Here is a 20,745-nt window from a genome sequence, read left to right as displayed (position 1 = left end):
TGATATAGCTTCTATCCCCTTTATAATTTAATAGCTGTTCTTCCAGACTGGTTGCAGCCAATCTGGTGATGAGTTTTTGAACTCAGCTAGGCCAGTCCTTAGGAAATGAACATAGACACTGTCATTGGGCCTTTAAGCCTTTCTAGATCTTGAGTTTCAGTGGCCAAACCTTCTAGGATACAAGGAATATCTCCATGCAAAGATGAACCATCATAGTAGACATTATTTTTAAAAAAAGGTTGATTCTTCTTATGGTTAATAATGTAAAGACAGTCTCATACTAAAGAAATTTGAAAACAATTCCAGGAATCTTTGTACAGAAATGTGAACAAAAACTATGTCCATTAACCACTAGCTCAGGGATTTAGAGCTGGAGGGTGGTCTAGTCCAACCTACTTGTTTTGCACATGAGAAAACTGAGGCTCAGGTTCATCGAATCGCCCAAGATCACATGGTAGTAAAAAGCATAGCTAGGCTTGGACCCAGGTTCTCTGACTCCAGATCCAGTGTTTCTTCCATAGTGCCACAATCACTTTCTACAAATGTCTCAAGTTCCTCCTTCGTTCTTATTATTGTATGAAGCATTCTGAGGGCTGGGGCGGGGGCGGGGACATATAAAAATAAGTAGAAGATGCATTTCTTGCACTCAAGAAACTTAAAGTTTATCTGGAGTGAGAAGGCAAACACACATGCTATTAGTCGAGGATTTAAATTGGTAAATAATTGTATAGAAGGCTGGGTCAAAGTACTGCCAGCATTGGAAAGGCAAATCCAGTAAGTGTAGGTTCTGGTGCACTAACCAAAAAGGAGAGGGGATGAACTAGGCTTTAGACATCTGCTTGTGATATGCCAAAGTTCCACCCATCTGGTGAATATACGTGTCCTAATAAAGTAGTTAGGGGCTTCTGAAGTAACCTGAATTCCTGATTTAGACTCAAATAGTCAATTCTTCTCATTTCTACCCCACACAATGCTTGCATTGGGTTTCTACAGTCCATTTTAGGCTGGGCTGTGAGCTGTCTTTCCCCTAAAGGAAAATTAGTTTGGTGCCAGCATGGGCTCAGCCTTTGTAACTTTCAGAGGGAAGGACTTAAGTAGGAAGAAAAGCAACAGAGATCTGGCAGCATTTGGGAAGTAAAGAGGGGTTTCCCAGAAGACCTGGAACCTGATGCTTTCAGGTTGCCATCTTCCTTCTCATTGTGTGATGTCAGACTTCTGTCCCCTTGCTCAAAGCCTCTCATTTTTAGGGGGCTACAGTAGACATGAATTAGCTTCAACATAGGAGAGAAGGTATTTACAATGTCACAGAGAATATGATGGAACTTTGGGGACCTTAAAGATCATATAGTCTATCTTTCCCCTCTCCCCATACTTTTTTCTTTGATAAGTGAGAAAAGTGACATCCAGTGAACGGTAGTTATTTTCCCAAGGTTACACGGTTGGTGTCGAAGTCAGGATTTGAATCCAGCTCTTTTGATTCCAAACAAATCCAGTGCTCTTTCCATTTCAGCCATGTGTTTAGTCTCCAGATTAAATCATTTGTCTGGCCACATATCTCATCAGTTGTAGAGGCTGTGTTTGAACTCAGGTCTTCTGACTGTGTTTGCACTTTCTTCTACATCACACTGCCATCACAGGGACTTCTTGGATAATACTTATGCCTATTCTCATCTGCCTAGGCGCAGTGTCATGCTGCTTGCCCCAGTATCGGGTCCTTTATTTCTGAGCGTCAGCCTGGCACCCAAACTGAAAAATGTCAGGATGCCCTTCCATGGGTCATCGTCCTGAGAAAACAGACCTAGGCTGCTATTATTTCTGTGGACTACTTTTCTTCTTCTTGAACTGATTTAGTGTGGCAGTGAGTAAGCCCTCGGAGCTGAGGGGGGAAGCCGATCTGGCACCTTGGCAGCTGCTGACTGTTCTACTGGGCAAGGGCTGCCTTGTCAAGAGAAGCCAACCCCCGAGGTCAAGGATGACTAGGTATACAGAGAAGCAACTCTGAACTGCAGCCAGGTGAGGCAGGGGCCAAGAGAAACAGCCAGAGCCCTGCCCCCTCACCCACTCTGCTTACCCCTGTAGGGGTCAGGCCAGAGCAATGGTTCAAGGAGCCTGGCTGTGCCATCTGGGTCCCTTAATTGGGTTGCTCATTCTGGACTGGAAAAAAAAAAGAAAAAGCTTGGATTCTCCAGGGTCAAATGCAGCCCTTTCTCCTTCTCCCCTGCTTTTTTCATTGCAGGCTCACTGAATGAAACCACTGTTGCTCTGGATCGTGCCTCTGTCTCTGTGCCACTGGGAAGGGGTCCAACTGCTCCTTTGATGGAGAGTTCCTTTCCAAAAAGCCGCCTCTCTCCTTAGAACTGTCAGGTCCCTGACCCATGTGCTTGCAGAATAATGGAGGAATGGGGAAAGGAAAGGCAGGTATCCTGAATGTATGGCAAGGAGGACAATGAAAGAAATGAGGGGTCAGTAGGAGAGCAGGGACAAGTCCATGGGGCATACAAAGCATTCTTTTGGCTAACGTTCCAGGACTTCTTTCTTTGCTTGAACAATGCTTTGTTTTTTAGGGTGCTCTAACAGAGCATTGGGATGGGTGTTAGGAGACCTAGGTTTGAGACTCAACACCGACTAACTGTGGGATCTTGGGCAAATTCCTCACTCTCTCAAAAACTCAGTTTCCTCATTAAGTTAAATCAGGATTATACTTGGATTACGGACCTCATAAACTTGTTTTGAGGAAAATGCTTTGTAAATTTTAAGGTGCCAAAGATTTGTGAATTATTACTATTGATCAGAGATCCCGGGAACTAAAGACTATATATGCATATTGTGAATTACTTCTATAAATCAAATATATTATATAACATTTTGTCTGGTCACATACAGCTCCATAAGATCTATGTTACTGTTTCCTGGGTACGCTCTTTGCAATTTCTCTCTGGCTCCCCCTCCCCCATGCTGTGGGAATACTCTACTCAAGGATGATGCCCTGTGGACAAAAACCTGCCCCTAAACTCATTCATCAATGGGTAACATACTTCCACCCCATCTCCCAGATTCTGAATATACAATTGCCAGTGTTCAAAATCTGTTCACCATCCTCCACTGACCACTCTCTTAACACTACCACCCACCAACCTCCCACTATAAAATGACCCAACCCTTCCACTATGCTCTCTGGAATCCCTCGATCTTTGTGTATTCACTGAGAACTGGCTCTCTCCTAATGACATCCCTTCCCTGGCTACTCTTTCCTGGTTATTCCTTCAATCATATGCTAGACTCGTCATGATGGCATTCCTTCATCACCATTGCCACTCCTAGACTCTCCCTTGCCATCATCACTGACTTCTTCTCTTCTGAGGCTCATTCAATACGTATTTATTACCCAATCTAGATTCATATGACTAATATCCACTGACCTCCAGGATGTTCTCCTTCCTCCCTTAATGAGCTCCATTCCTAGCCTATGGTCATTCTCTCCACAACTCCTGTCATACTGGAGAACTTCAATATAAAAGATATATACATATATATATGTATATATTTTCCCCTCTCAAATACCTTAACCTTTCAGTTTCTCAACTTATTCATTTCCCATGACCCATTCCTCCACCCCATCACAATGAAACACAGAGATGGTCATGCCCTCGATCTTGCCATTGCCCTCCAGTGTTTCGTATCCATGTTCAGGAACTCTAAAATTCCCTTATTTGATCACAGTCTGTTGTCATTCCACATTTTTCTCCAACAACTCTAAACCTTGTTCTGTTTTTAGCGAGACCCACAATCTCTCACCCCTCCATTTTCCCCCAGGTGATCAGCCTATGCACTGGCAATATCTATTCCCTTTCCCATCTTAGTAAATCATTTATACTCTACATTGTCCTCTTGAGTTCCCTCTCATCTATTCTATCAACTATTTTGCTTTTAAAAATTCTACCCTTCTGTTGTTTCTGTTCCTATTCATGTGCTGCTCAACAGAGTTGGAAAAAACTGAAATCTCAGCAGTGTGGCAGAACGGTTGATAGAGTTTTGGATCTGGACCTAGGAAAACCTGAGTTTAAATCAGACTTTAGACATTACTGGCTGCGTGACTCTGTGCAAATCACTTAACCTCAGTTTCCTGCATTGTAAAATGGAAATAATGGTAGCAACTGTTCTCCAGGGTTGTTGTGAGGATCGAATATTTATAAAAAGCTTAGCATAGTACCTAGCTCATAGTAGGCATTTAATAAATACTTCTCATTATTTTTAGAGAAATACATCTCTATATTCATTTAACACCAATTATTAAAAACCTGTTACATTAGCAAACACATAAGGCTATAAAAATCAATCAACAAAATTTATGTGTTGGGTTGATTTCCAAGCAGTGCTCTATAAGTAATTATTTTATATATGAAATAGAATTATAAACACTTAGGACCATAGAGTTTCTCTGTAGTCTTCCACTGTTCAATCAGGCCCTTAAGTTTCATGGTGGCAGAAAAATTCACTGAACTAGGATCTGAAGACTTGGCCTAGTTCGTAAGACACCAAGGTGCTCTGTGATCTTAGCCATGCCACAAACACCATTGCTCTGTCTACTTCACTGGATGTTGGGAGGTTTAAATGAGACACTATATGAAAGTACTGGGAAGTTCTACAGAGATGTGTGAGTTACTCTTGTGTATACACCCTGGGGGCAAAGGTTCTCTCAGGATGACCCTGTTCTGTCTAGGCCACATGACTCTGAACCCTTTTTTACCACAGCCACCAGGAAGATGATTCCAAATTGATGAAATTCAAGGAAGTCAACCTGCCCAGTCATACTTGGGAGATCAGACAATCAATGAGATGGAGGGTGGGATTACAGGTCTTTTCTAATTTTAAGACTTGACAAAGTGAGACATTAAAGTGTGGAGATGAATTCTACAGACCACACATGAAAAGCACCCATCACTCGATGGTTATATGTTATAATCCTGATGGATGGATGGAGGGAGTGTACCCTCCTTTAAAGTATCCCAGTTCCACACAAAAAAGAATACATACTAGATGGCTGTTGCATTGGATTATATTTAGGGAAAAACTCAGTCTATAAAAATACAATTACAAAAGGAAATAAACCACTTGGTAATGATCATTTCTGTTGCTAGGTGGTTTATGTAAAAGATTCATTATAAGTTTCTTTTCACTTATGAGCTTTCCTTGTATCTTTAGAATGCAATCCAATTAGCCAAAATTCAATTTTTATGACACATCCTGAGAGACAGTATAGTATAGAGGACAGTGAGCTTGCTATGACATTAGAAAGACCTGAATTCAAATCCTCCTGACATTCATTGGATGTGTGACCTTAGGAGAAATTGCTTACCCTCTCTGGGCTCTAGGCAATGCTCTGAAACTGTAAGTGGCTGAGAGGGTACCAATTTGCATTGATAGAGGGAATTTCCTCACCTGGGAGTTCATTCTACCAATGAAATCACTAGTCTAGTCACCATCCCTGTCCCTATTTTAGGAATATGCATATTATATACATTGAAGCAACTTGTGCCATTGTCTGCCAATCAACAAGCTAGTATGTTTCCAGACATGAAAACTCTATTGGGTTGGTATCTTAGTTGAGAAATCATCCTCGCCTCTCTCCTAGGTGACAGCTAGGTGACGTAGTGGATAGAACACCAACACTAAACTCAGAAGGACCTGAGTTCAAATCTAGCCTCAGACACTTGGCTAGCTGTGTGACCCCAGACAAGTCACTTAACCCTGATTACTGCCCAAAAAATCCAAAATAAAACAAAAATTCCTCCCATCAGCGATGGATATGGATGTAATGGTATAGATGGATTTATCCATTTAGGAATGTTATTTATAAGGACATTATCACGGTCTCTTCAGTTGTTCTCGTCATCAAAATGATCAGTTAATAATATAACAATTAAAAAGGTTCACACAAACATTATGGTTGACTTCTACCCACTTATATAGTTGCTGCTCCTGCTAACTTATTTATATAGTGCTTTCTTTACAATAATCCCATGAGGCAGTTAACACAAATATTATCACTTCCCCAGCAGGGGAGTGTTTGCTGGCAGGTCTGCCTGCCTCGGGTCTCTCCAGACTCCAATCTGTTCTCCATTCAGCTACTGAAGCTCAGGTCTGACCATGTCACTCTCTTCCTCTATAAACTCTAATGGCTCCCTATTGCCTCCAGAATAAAGTACAAAATCCTCTGTCATTCAAAATCTTTTATAACCTAGCCCCCACCCCCCATTCTTACACCTTGGTCCTGATAGGTGGTCTTTGATCTAGTGATACTGACTTTCTGGTGGTTCTACAAACACAGATCTTCGAACTCTCTCTGACTGTCCACCACCCCTGGAATGCTTTCCTCGATCCATTCTTACCATTGATCTCCTTGGTTTCCATTAGGTTCCAACTAAAATCTTACCTTCCCCCAACCCTTCTTAATTCCAGTGCTTTCCCTCTGTTAATTATGTCATAGTGATCTTGCTTATAGCTTGCTTGATATATATTTACATGCCGTCTCTCCCATTAGACTGTGAGTTCCTTGAGGGCAGAGATTGTCTTTTGCCTCTTTTTTTTTTTTTTTTGGACCCCCAGCTCACTGCCTGGCACATAGCAGGTGCTTAATAAATGTTGATTGAATGATTACCTCATTATCTCTCCCTGGAAATATGACCTCTTCCTTTATCTACCTGACTCAAGTCTTTCTCCACTCCAGTCCTTCCTCCACACAGCTGCCAAAGAGATTTTCCTTGTTTAGATTTGACTACGTAAATTTTTCAGCGAACTCTAGTGGCTCCCTTTTGCCTCTAGAACGTTTGTGGTCTTTCAGCTGTTTTTCAGTCATGTCTGATTCTTTGTAACCCCATTTGAGGTTTTCTTGACAAAAGATACTGGAGCTCTTCTCTAGCTTATTTTACAGATGAGGAAACTGAGACAAACAGGGTTAAGTGACTTGGCCAGGGTCACACAGCTGGTAAGTGTCTGAGGCCATATTTGAATTCATGAATTTCTGATTCCAGGATGAGTGTATCTGATGCACCACCTAGCCTATAGAATCCTGGACCCGATTTAGGAATTGAGCCACATTATACATTCGGCTTCTGCCTACACTCCATGGTTTAGCCAAATTGGACTCTTCCCTGTTCTTCTGTATATAGATTATCTCTTGTTTCCATGCCTTTGCGATGGCCATTCTCCTATGCCTGAAAAGCATTCTCTTCTCATTGACACCTCATAGAAGCTCCAGAAAGCCTTTCTTTCAGGATTTCCTTCAGGATTAGTGCCCTCCCTCCTTAACTCCTTTTCTCTCTCTCTGTCTCTGCCCTCCCCCTCCACAAACTCATATACACATACATACACATATACTTTTTGGTGTGTCTATTCTATATCTACTTATATGCATGCATTATCTACTCTGATAGAACATAAGTGCCATCAGGGGAGGGAATTCCTTCCTCCCTTCCTCCCTCTCTTTCTCCCTCCCTTTCTCCTCCCGTGTCCTTGTCTTTACATTTATGGTGCCCAGCATAGTAGGAGTTGAATAAATGCTTGTTGACTGATAATCGTTATTACCATCTAGTAAATCCCTGACACAGTATGTGAGCCCAGATTTCTTGGCTCTACAACTACTACTCTTAGAGCATCATCGTCATCATCACCACTGCCTTTCCTTGTATCCCACATGCTTCATACTGTGTTCAGCACATAGTAGGGACTTAACAAATGCCAGTGGATAAAGTCAGTGCCTTCTGATCTAATTAGGGAGGAGTGTAGGGCTTTTTAGAGAAGAGATATGCAAGCCACTAGGATGATTATATTATTATTATACCTTCTATCAACAATGAGCCTGTGAGTGTTTACAAAACTCACATCAATGAGAACAGAAATGTTACTGATGCTAGGTGTTTGGGCATCTAATACGAGTGCAGTCCTTCACTGAAGTGTTGGGGATTCTCTTGGTTCCAGGAAAGGGGAACTTGTACAAAATGATAAATGACTCTGTCTCCTTACCCTCTGCATCCCAACGAGGCACAAGCTTGCAGTAGTGTTCTGTTAAGTAGTAGCAGGAGAGAAATGCATTTTTCATTTTCCAGCCTGTTAGTAACGTGATTCTCTGCTCCCATGTGGCTCATCATAATTTCAAAAGATATGGAGCAGAAGGGCTTTGGCAGAAGAGAATTGTTTTTAAAAGTTGGTGGAAATTAGCTGTTTCTCATTATACCAGAGTTCAAAATGTAAGATGCATAAAAGTATGGACAATTTAAATGACATTTGAAAAGCTTAGAGAGGGTCACAGAAGGACTGAGCCTGTGATCTCTGGCACCTCTTCCCATCTCCTTGACTCTGCAATGGTATGTAAGAAACAAAAATGTTTCAACACGAGCGTAGGCAAAGGTCTTATTTTGGAATAGGGTATGGCTATTCTTCGGCTAAATAATTTAGGGTTAGAGTTTGTTAGTACTCTAAGGGCATTACTGCATGGCCAATTTCCCCAGAAGGCAGAACTAGGCATGAATTAAAGAATTCAGCAATAATTCACTCATTGCCAAACTATTTGTCTGGCACTATACTTGGTTACCTGGGGATCTCAGGACAAAAACAAAACACCTTCCTTCCAGGAACTTACATTTTGTCAGGGAGACAACAAGCGTATATATAAATGAATGACTATAATGTTATATATTATATACATTATATATAAGGTGATTAGAAAGCATGTTTTTGGAGGTGCTAATGGTAGAGAGATAAAGAAAGGACTTGTGTGGAAGGTAGTGCTTGATTAGAGTCTTAGAGGGAAATGGGGATTCTTGAACTGAGTCTTCAAGAGTTCAAGGTGAGGTGGGAGCATATCTGAGGCAAAGGGGACAATATAGGCAAAGTCAAAGTAGTGGGGAAAGGAACATCCACAGAAACATGGAACTGGAGCGTTTGAAGGGACATCAGTAGTAATCTAGTCTCCATATGGGGTCTTGACCCCACAGTTTAAGAAGAGTTGAAAGGACTGTGAGTGGAAAAAGTTTGAGGCCCTGAATTTATTCTAGTCTGACTCAAATGTGTAAGAATCTCTCCTCAGCCTCTGACTGGAGGCCTCCAAGGAAGGGGAATCTACCATTTCCAGAGGCTAGCCAGTCTGCTTTTTGCCCTTCAGTTGTTTTCAATCTGATCTGACTCTTTGTAGCCCCATTAGGATTTTCTTAGCAAAGATACTAGAGTGGTTTACCATTTTCTTCCCCATGTCTACTTTTAGACAACTCTAATTGTCAGAGAATTTTTCCTGACATCAAGTCCAAATCGCCTTTTTTGTCACCCCCCACTCAGTGTACCTGGTTCTACTCCATGAAGTTAACTAAAATAGATTTAGTTCCTCTCCATATGACAGCCTGTCAAATAATTGGGTACTTCTATCTTATGCTCTCCTCCCCACCTCCAGCCTTCTTTTCTCCAAAATAAACCAAAACTCTGATGCCATGAACTCAGAACTAAACATGATATTCCAGATGAAGTCTGAGAAGGGCAGAATACAGTGGGATTATCACCTTCGTGTTTCTGGAAGCTCTGTCTCTCCTAAGTCAGCCCAAGATTTCATTAGCTTTATGTTTACTGCATCACACTATTGACTCATGTGACCTTTCTGTAGTCATGAAAAAAATGTTCTAAATCACTATTGATTAGTGAAATGCAGATCAAAATGACTTTGAGGTATCACATCACACCTATCAGATTGGCTAACATGATAAAACAGGAAAATGACAAATATTGGAGAAGATGTGAGAAAATTGGAACGCAAATGCTTTTTTCATATGACTACAGACAGCTTTAATTTCTTCCTCTGAAAACTGCCTATTCATATCCTTTGACCATTTATCAGGTGGGGAATGAACTGGTTCAACCATTCTGGAGAGCAATTTGGAACTATGCCCAAACTGTTATAAAACTGTACATACCCTTTAGTCCAGCAATACCACTTCTAGGTCTGTATTTCAAAGAGATCATAAAAATGGGAAAAGGACCCACATGTACAAAAATATTTATAGCCACTCTGTAGTGGCAAAGAATTGGAAATTGAGGGGATGTCCATCAATTGGGGAATGGCCGAACAAGTTATGGTATATGAATATAGTGGAATATTATTGTGATATATATGTGTGTGTGTGTGTGTGTGTGTGTGTGTGTGTGTGTATGTGTGTGTGTGTATGTGGAGAGAGAGACAGAGAGAGAGAGAGAACACATGAGCTCTCTGAGGACAAGGACCATTTCGCCTGCTTGTATTTGTACTTCCTTCCAGGGCTTAGTAAGTGAGGCCTGGCGTGTAGTAAGTGCTCAATACATTTTCTTTTTCTCTGTCACTGTCTCTTTTGCTCTTCCCTCATTCCCTCTCTTTCATGTAAGGTGGATTTTTCTTTTTGCCTTTTTTTGTCTCTTTAACATTTTTTCCCATTCCATGTTGTTAGCAAGCTGTGATGAGGTTTGATTGATCCTTCATTCATCTTTAAATATAATTCTAAAGGTCACTCTGAGAATTCCTTTTTTAAAATTTAATTAATTTGTTTAGTTTTCAATAATCACTTCCATAAGTTTTAAATTTTCTGCCCCTCCCTCCCCCATCCCTCCCCAAGACAGCGTGCAATCTTATATGGTTTCTACACATACATTCTTATTGAACACATTTTCACATTAGTCATGTTGCATAGAAGAATTAAAATGAATGGGAGAAACCATGAACAAAACCAAAACAAAACATAAAAAAAGAGAAAATAGTCTGGTTCATTCTGCATTCTGATTCCATAGTTCTTACTCTGCATGTGGATGGCATTTTGCCTTGAGTATTTTGGGAATGTTTTAGGTTCTTGCATTGCTATGAAGGACTAAGTGTATCAGAAACAGTTTAGGGGGAGGCAGTTCAGTATGTGTAATAGATAAAAGCTCTGGACTTTTGAGTCAGGGAGACCTGAATTCAAATCCCCTCTCAGTGGCTTCCTAAGCTGAGGTACTTGGAACTTAACCTTTCTTAGCCTTGTTTTTGTCACTTGTAAAATGGGGAAAATAAAGCCTTTCAATCACTGGATTGTTGTGAAGATTAAATGAGATATAAATAGTGTTTTGCAAAGGTTCTACATTAGGTAGTATTCTTTTCAGATAACAGTGGTCAAAATTTCCTTGTTCACTAGTCATTTATTAATTAAGATAAACGAATATAGGATTGAGAGGAACTCTGCTTGGAAGATAGCAACTTTTTCATTAAGAGAAAATCAAGAACTGGCCATGACCTGCAAATACCTGAAAACAAGCCCTTTCTAGAGTCTCATCCACTTAGGGAGTCTGTTAAATGTCTGAAATGATGCCTTTGACATTGAGGTAGCTTAAACATTTCAGTCCCATGGAGTCAAAGGGAATCCCAATGGAAAACTAACTAAATGCTGTTTATGAACTTCTTGAAGTGGATGTTCAAGATCATATAAAGAGGTCAGGATCTTTAATCAGAGGATGTGGGTTTAAATTCGAAGTGGCACCTTGGATAAGTCATTGAGTGGGCCTCCCTGAATTACCTAGTTTTAAGATTTAAGTATTATTTTCTTTGTATTTGGGTTTTTTAAAAGCACAACTGCTTGGAGTTACTCCAACTTGAAAATGACATCATTCTTGATTAATAGTCACACTTAGAATGATAAGGCTAATACATTATGGGTTAGAATCATAATAGCACTTTCCATTGATATCTTGCTTTTAAATTTCCACATCACTTTCTCATACATGCAATTGGACAGGTATTTATTATTTCCATTTTTTAAAGGAGGAAATTAAATAAAGTTGGGTAACTTGCCCAAGGTCACATACCTGGTCAGATGCAAATCTTTGATTAGGACCTAGCTCAACTTGATCTCTCTCCCATATTCTTTCTATTACCTTGTTTATGTGACACCAAAAGGGAGATAAATATTTAACAATTTACTCTCACAAATATTTTGTCTACTCAGTGCAAAACAACTGTCCATATAAAAATATTTTCATGATGGATTGTGTAAAAATCAATCTTACCTTAAAGATGATATCATGGATACTTACACTGACATCCTCTCCCATCCCTTCATATTATTTTCCACTCATGACTTACTTTGAATGGGGGTTTGAAATTCTTGGATGAATAGTATTGGATATCTGCTAGAGTTCTTTTTAAAAATTATTATAAATGGTGCCTCTGATGAGAAGAGAATGAGCACCTGGAATTAATTATCTCCCCAAATAAGACATTTCAATGAGAATGTTTCTACTAACTACATTTCATTAGAAGATTTTCACCAATCTCTCCACTAACCAGATTATTTATGTATATTATATAACAATACATGCATATTATATAATATAGTGTATAGGATATATATATATTATGTTATATAAGGTATACATGTTGTGTGATATATACATATTATTTTATATAATATATATAAAATATATATTATCTCATATAACATATATATGTAATGTATGCATGTCATATAATGTATGCCTATTACATACACATATAATATACACATATTATATACATACATAATATTTTAACATTAGATAACATATTATATATGCACATGACCTAGGTAGTAGAGAGGTTATATAAGTGGCATGATTTTAGCTTTGGCTCCATATTTCAAATCGCTTGGAACCTGGAATGCTTCAACCCTTTTTAAAGACAATTAGCTACTTCAGTACACTGTGTGTGTTACCTAATACACATGGATTTTCAATTCTAAAAACCATAAGCAGAAGAAACTGAATGAAGGCAAAATATTATCAGCTTTGGAAAGAGAGCTTCCAGACAAGGCTTTTGATGCCTTCTCATCATAGCAAGAGGATGACCCTGGCTTCTTCAAGGCTTTTCTTGTTGCATGCCACAGATCCCATTAAGCTAGAAAAATCTTGATTACAGGTCTATTGAAGTACTGTAAATCCATCGTCTGAGCTCTAGATCTGTTAACACGTCACTACAAGAGTGGTCCCAACACTTACTCCATCTTCTGACCATGCCTACTTTCATTACCGAAAGTGGATATTCTTTGGTTTATTCCAGTGAGACTTTCCTGTGGTGTGCTTCAGTATAGAACCTCACAAGTAGTATGTGATTCTTTAACATTCTCCTTGTGACTGAGACCACGCCTGAGAGCTCTTGGGAGAATGCTACCTAGTGTTTGTCTTAGAATTATGCCAGAAGAGGGAAGATGGTCACTGTGGGACACAAGCTTGCAGATAACTGTTAGTGCCCCTTGAGTTGTACTGGCTACTTGAAAAAGGATATACGGAGACTTAAGACACCCCGTTTAAAACCATGTATTGATGTATTGGTTGGACAGTTCCTCTTCATATCAGTGATCAAGCTCATTAATTTGGTTCTGTTGTCAATTTTTTACAATTTATTTGAGCAGTGAAATAGTCTGTACACTGCTTACCAAACCCTAAAACATTCTGTCACCCAAAGCCACTCTATTTTGACCTGAGAAATGAAAATGCAACCAGTATCCAATACAATTATGGACAGGAAAAGAAATCCTTTGACCCTCAAGTTAGGTGCTTTCTTACCACTGAGGAGTGGCCGGTTGTGCCTGTATGAAGTTGGCAGCTGACCAATGTCTTCTATTCTGTGACTCATTACCCTGGAAAGGTGACCAGTGTGATGCAGGCTCCCCACCACAATGCTGTGTAAGTAGATAGGCTCGATGAAGTGACTGAGGAGAGCTCCTTGCAACCCAAGAATGTTCCATCTGGGGAGAGGAAAGAAGAAAAAGTCAAAAGCAACCCCATCAGTCAGTGCAAGAAGAATTTAGTGGAAGAAGCAACCCAGTCATGTTTTGTCCCAGTTTGTTTTGCAGAATGCTGCTGCTGATTTTTTTTCCAGTCTCTGATTGCCTAGGTGACACATTTCCCAACATGCTGATGGAAACGTCTCGCTTGGTGGCTGCTGCAGAGACACACTGGAGTGGTCATGACAGGCTTTGGCCTTGTGGCTACTAATGATTTTGAGACCTTTCTAGCTGTTATTGGAAGAAGTTACAATGGTTAACCTGCATTTTAGTAAACCTTGTTCCTTCTTCTATAGAAAACATAGTTACTGGTAATACTGAAGGTAAGTTCTAAATTTTCCAAAGGATGTAAAATTAGATAAAAACAAAGAGAAATCAAGAGTTATTTTAAAAAAGTAAAGCCTGTGCCAGGAAATTCCAGGACTCAGGCTAGTCCAAGGAGAAATAATTTGCCTCTGTTTCTGCTTCTCTCTTCCCCCACCTCCATCCCCAAGCTGGAATGTTCTGTTGTGTTGAACTCAGATGACACTTACAAATGACCTCATTGTCCTATGAACACAGTTTTGATGTTAGAAGTTCAGATCAGTGTAATAGTACAGTGACTTTGTCTTTCAAGTAAATATCGTTTAGGGTGAATTCTGCCCCTCTCTCCCAATATTAGAAACTCTAATGCTGGCAACTTTTTAAGATGTTTTCTTCTACGTGTGGGTGGGGAAAGGTTAGAGGCTTTTGCTATTTAAGGCAACACTATCCAGTGGTTGCTACACTAAGTGATGGGCTCAGAACTCAACCTCCATCAGGAGCAAGCATTATGCAGCTAATTTCTTACATCATTGTTCTTTTCATTAATTAACATTTCTCCACCGTTAGTGCAATTATTGTGGAGCTTCCATGCTGTACATCTCTTTTCATGATTAATAAGGAGTCATTATATTTCCCTTTCCTGAAGCAGTCAATTAACACAGAATACTTTCCATTAATTACTGAATGTTTAAAACCAGCATGCTGTACCTGGAGAGCAATCTGCTCCAAGAACCTGTGACACCAATTGCTTTAAAAAGTTCTCTTTAAATTTTATTCCAAAAACACAAGCAATTTAGCCAGCGATATTAATTTGCCTCAGAAGCAGTGCTGTGAATGAGAAACATCTTTTAATCTCATGCAAGAAAAGGCAGCCATCTGGCTGGGGAGGATTTCAGAGAGAGCCTCTCTTGCTCTCACTCTGTAAATGCAGGTCATTAAAGTAATGTGTTCATCTACATAAAACTCAAATGGAATATAAAAGGTAATATTTATATACAAACAATTTAGTCCCACAATTTAAGCAGTCATTGGTTTTATGAAACATTTACTTTAGTCTATCAGATTTGCATAACTTCATTTGAAAAAAAAACACAACTGTGGTCATTTCTACAAGTCAGATTGTCTCTCTTCCCCCAACCCCCCAGCAAAGAAATGAAACAGCTGCCCTTTTAGAATAGATCTCCAATTGCAACAAAAAAATTCAGATTGAAAACTTCTGAAGAAATGGAAATCTCAGTGAGAAACACAATGCCTGGGATGGATTTTTCAGGGACTCAGCATTCGATGGCAACATTTCTTCACAATATTAATTCACTCCCATACCTGGGATGTGCTTCTACAGCCCATGATTTCCCTATAAGATGACTGTTTTCTTGCTTTCCAAGATAGGATATGAATTTCTGCAAAATCTAGGATACATTTTTTTTGGCATTTTAGTAATTGTTACTTTGGAAAACAGAATCCTGTCTACTTTTCACATTTGATTGGGGTTTTGTGGATTTTTTTTTTGTTTTCCCTTTGAAATGTGATAACATTTCTTTTCCTCTCCCTTTCCACCCCTTCAATGCCAAGAGGATGCCAAGAAACAAGGAGAAAGTCCATCATCCCTAAAGCAATCTTCATTTGGTCTTATAGGTGCCTTTCTTTTGAAGAAACAAGAGAGGTATATTTTAGAGGAATGACTATATCTGTCATGAAGTCTATGATTCAATACCTTATTTTAATTGTATTTTCCCATCCCAAACACATTCTCTGTTGCATTTATGAGCCTGTTTGTGAGAAATAGCTTTGTCTACAAAAAAAGGACTTAACAATGGGCTGGTTGGGCAGAATGATCTTAGGTTGTGGCTTGCAGCAAAGGATTGTGGTATAAATGAAGGTAAATGCTTAAGTAATTGATGAGATTTTTTTGGAAACTTGAAGTTGTTTTAAAATTCATCATCAGTAAAAGAAGGAAACAATGACATGCCCATCTATTACAAAGTATTTTATTCAATCTTCTTGCAAAGTATAATTAGTATTCATAGGAAAGACATCATTATACTGCAGGTCGTTGATGTATTGGGTTTAGGAAAAAAAAATTACGGGCCCATTTTTGAATCGTTCTGATTGTGCAAGATTGTCCAAAGACAAATAACTTCTATATCTGTCCTCTTCTTAATAACCTTTAAAATAAGGAGAAAATCAACCTTCTGCTTGCTTAGTTATAGGATTTTCAACTTATTCAGCTAACAGAATCAATAAAACCAAATGTCTTCCTGCATATAAACTGGAGACTTTTTAGTACTTAGAATTGAATGGAAAAATATCTCACCTTTTGTTCAAACAGCCAATATTACTGCAGTGTTGACAGAGACAAAATCCCATGTCCAGTTTTCAATATAGATAATCTCTAAATAAATATGTTTTTGTCTGTTTGTCAATCACAGAAATACCACAGATAAGTGGAGAAGAGATCTTGGAAAAAAGCTGCCTTTCTTTAGCTGAGAGACACAATCTCCTTACTGAGGACAAATCTTGGCCTCAAAGTAACAATGAAAACAATTACAAGATCCCTTTTGGGATAGGCTCCAGACCAGTCTATCACTCCAAGTGTGAGCCTCTAATATAAGTTGAAAGAATAGTGATAATCATGAGGATCAGCGTGTAATGGGCATTTGGGGTTGTTAGCTTATCGGTTTAACATCTTGACATAACTTCAAATGAGATTTAAATCTACTGAGAGCAGTGATGTGACAACATGGGCCACTCTGCTTGGTACTCTGATATCTTCAGAAATGAATATTCACCATGCCTTATTCTTTTCCTATTAGGGAAATGGCCTGTTATCAGATAAAGATAATGACAATATGAAGGCACCCTTACTTGCTAAATCTGTGTCCACAAGACACAGTGCACATAATGGGCTCACACTGGGAGAAAGTTTGACTAGGCCTTAGGGTAGAATTGGCAACACTGTAAGAATAATTATTGGATATGACATTATATGGTCATTGCTGTGGTTATTGCTCCATACTTGTATTTCATCTGAGGAGGTAGTTTCCAGTAAGGAAGATCTGCAGCTGTTCTACAACTTATAATTTTAAAGCCTTAACTGGTGTGCTGACACAATATATGACTTGCATAGGAACGATAGCTAGTATGTCAGTGATGGGACTTAACAGGTCATCCTGAATCGAAGGCCATCCCTCTATCTTCTGCCCTAAAAAATTTCCCCAGTAGCCAGAAATAAATACATAATTGTTCAAAACAAAATCAAAACAATAGAAGAGAAAGTGAAACATTTCATTAAACAGCTGATCTGAAGAACAGGTCAAAGAGAAATAGCATAAGAATAGTTGAACTACCTGAAAATTATGATAAAAAAGAATCTTGATACGATATTAGAAGAAATTATCAAGAAAAATTATTCTCAATTTCTAGAACAAGAAGGCAAAGCAGAAATAGAAAAAAAATCCACTGATCCCAACCTGAAAGAGATCTCAGGAGGAAAATTTACAAGAATATGATAGCCAAGTTTCAAAGCTCCCAGATTAAGGAGAACATATTGGAAGCAATAAGAAAAACATGAAATATCATGGAGTTATAGTAAGGATTATACAAGGTCTAGCAGCTACTACATTGAAGGTCTTGGAATACTATAATCCATAGAGCAAAAGAACTGGAGTTACTAAGGGTAACTTATTCCTCAAAGTTAAGTATAATCCTGGATGAAAAAAATGGACATTTAGTGAACTTAAAGACTTTCAGGTTTTTGTGAAAAAACTGCCCAGAATTTAAGGGAAAGTCTGACATGTAGCATCCAGGAGAAATATAAGGTAAACACTAAAGACTAATTATAAGGGATTCAAAAAGGTCAAACTGCTTACTTCATGTATGTGAAAATATTAGCAGTATTCTCATGATTGCTATTATTATTTGGGTAGTTTGAAGGAAAGACATAGGATAAGCTGAGTACGATGGGGTGATTCTAAAAAATAACACTGTAGGGAGAGATAAAAAGGAGTAATGATCTCATACAAGTAGGCATAAAAGTAAAAACTGATACAGAAGAAGCTAGTAGGGGGAGAGTGGGTAGTGCTAGAACTTTATTCTCATTGGGAATGGGTTAAAGAGGAAATAATATATATCTAGAAGAAAATAAAAGTCTTCTAAATTCAGAAAGAAATAAGAGGGCAAGGGGATGGGGTGGGGAGAGGATAAGGGAGGGACTCTTAGGGGTTAGGTAGGTTAGGGAATAGGAGGACAAGATAGTGGGTACAAGTAAAGCAAGAGGAATGAGGATAGATATGGTAGATAGGTGAGCACAATAGTGAGGAAAAATAGGAAGGAGGAAAATACACAACAAATAATTGTAGCTTAGAATGTGAATGGGACAAATTTACCCATAAGACAGAAAAGGATAGTAGATTAAAAATTTGAATTGAATAATACGTTGCTTTCAAGGAAACATAATAAAAATGAGAGATACACACCATAATAAAATAAAGAGCAGGAGTAGAGTTTATGTTAAAAAGAGCAAGGGTAGTAATCAGGATCTCAGACAACATTAAATTTAAAATAGATTTAATCAAAAGTGGAAAATAGAGAAACTATATTATGTGTCAGCAATATTGTTGTAGACTATTTAAAATACCTAGACAGCATAAAATACCTGAGCACATGTGCCAAAATAGACACAGGAACTATATGAACATATATGAACAGTTTTTATACAGATAGATTCAGATCTAAATAACTGAAGTAATATTTATCATTCATGGGTAGATAAAGTCAATATAATTTTAAAAATGGCAGTTTTACCTAACTAATCTATTTATTCAATGTTATCCTAAAAACTAACTAAAAATTATTTTACTGAGTTAGGTAAAATAATAATAAAGTTTATTAAGACGAACAAAAGGTCAGGAACTTCAAAGAAACCAGGGAAAAAAGATGTAAAGGAAGTAGATTCAGTAGCATCAGACCTTAAACTATCAGGTATGAACATTGTTGAAGTTTAAAAAGGATAATGTCCATTATTTAAAACAGAAATTTTCTTGTTAATGAAACCCATATAGCCAAGAATAGAAGGAATGCAGAAAATTGTGAAAAAAAACATTTCATATGCAATAATCTCAGGATGTAACTGGGTTGGAATACTGCTGTGGTGTAGGAAATAATGAGCTGGTTGATTTTGAAACATATGGAAAGACTTGGACTTATGAAGGAGATGCTATCTGCCTTCAGAGAAACATGATAGGAGGAAATAAGCATAGTATGGTCTTACATATATGTGTATGAGTGTATATTTCTATGCTTATAGATATCTATGTATATGTATAGATATCCATATTTAATCATAACCTATAGGGTGGTAGGGGGAGGAAGGAAAATAAAGTAAATAGTGCACAGCAGAGAACAAAAGAAAACCAACAAAGAAAAGCTGAACAGCTTTGAAAAGAATGTGTAGTATTTATTATGCAGGTTTTCTTGAAATGGAAATTTATTGGTTTATATTGAATCCTCTCATGGTCTTCTGCGTACATGGTCATGTTTTTTTTCTTTTCTCATTTTATATTTAAGTTTAAAATTAAAAAAATGCACAATTGATCTAGTTAGTAAGTTCCTGGATGGGAAGTGGGTTGTCCTGTCTTAAGGGAAACTGTCAGTCAGTATTCCATGGATGCAAGAAAGGCATGTTGTTGGCCACGATGCCACATAATGTAATCAGAAGTTGGTGAAAGGTGTGCTTGGACAGGCTAAGGTCTAGATAGGAAAGATTGCTGGCAAGACTCATGAAATAAGACAAGTTGGGATTGGTTAACGTGGCTGAGTTGTGGCCAATGGCCCGAAGGACAGATTATTAGAAGAGAAACACTTCAGTACCAGTGTCTGAAGTAAGCACCAAGGATAGCTCCCAGTGAGGTTTCTTTCAACTATTGCCTTTTTACCTTAAGAAACTTGTAACTACCCATTACTTTGTCTCGGGAGATAGGTAGGTGTGTGTGTGTGTGTGTGTGTGTGTGTGTGTGTGTGTGTGTGTGTGTGTGAGTGTGTGTGTGTGTGTGTGTGTGTGTGAGTGTGTGTGTGTGTGTGTGTGTGTGTTCGTCCTTCGTTGCCAACGAAGACCAGGCCATCAGAGAAATAACGACATGACTTGCACTTTGTTTTGAGTGAGGGAGGGCTGTGCAGGTCACCAGCCTTACTTCTCCTCCAGAACCATCTGAATCCAGTGACCGGATATTCATCAGGATGACTGGAGGTGACCCAGGATGAGGCAGTTGGGGTTAAGTGACTTGATGAAGGTCACACAGTTAGTGGGTGTCAAGTGTCAAGTGTCTGAGGTGAGATTTGAACTCAGGTCCTCCTGACTGCTGCACTTGTGCTCTATCCACTGCACCACCTAGCTTCCCCTCTCAGAGGTAGGTTCTTCTTGGATATATAAAGATTCCTATGCTTGTTAAGATAGATCCAAATCCTGGAAACTGCATTATCATTTATCCAGGAACCTTCAGTGTCTTACTTTCTTAGGGCAAAAGTGAGGATTGATATTAGAAAGAGGACTGAGGAAATGGGAGTTAGATCCCCCAAAGCCAGGTCTAGGGCTGATTCCTGAAGGCCTGCAAGCCATTCTTCATCTTCATTTTCTTCTCTAGGG

At 38.8% G+C, this 20,745-nt stretch overlaps 1 protein-coding gene across 2 annotated transcripts in view; it reads right to left on the bottom strand.

The window, feature by feature from the left end:
- The window catches only part of ADARB2 (adenosine deaminase RNA specific B2 (inactive)), a 652,784-nt gene that overhangs the window by 8,814 nt on the left and 623,225 nt on the right, over window positions 1–20,745 (bottom strand). For both annotated transcript variants that reach the window (XM_072652049.1, XM_072652050.1), the window contains one exon: window positions 13,582–13,763. In XM_072652049.1, coding sequence (XP_072508150.1) covers window positions 13,582–13,763 — 182 coding nt within the window. The remainder of the gene's footprint in view (window positions 1–13,581; window positions 13,764–20,745) is intronic.

Source organism: Notamacropus eugenii, chromosome 3, assembly GCF_028372415.1.
Source record: "Notamacropus eugenii isolate mMacEug1 chromosome 3, mMacEug1.pri_v2, whole genome shotgun sequence".
Taxonomy (NCBI): Eukaryota; Metazoa; Chordata; class Mammalia; order Diprotodontia; family Macropodidae; genus Notamacropus; species Notamacropus eugenii.
The sequence above is the reverse complement of the archived record's forward strand: the minus strand, read 5'-3'. Positions and strand labels throughout refer to the sequence as shown.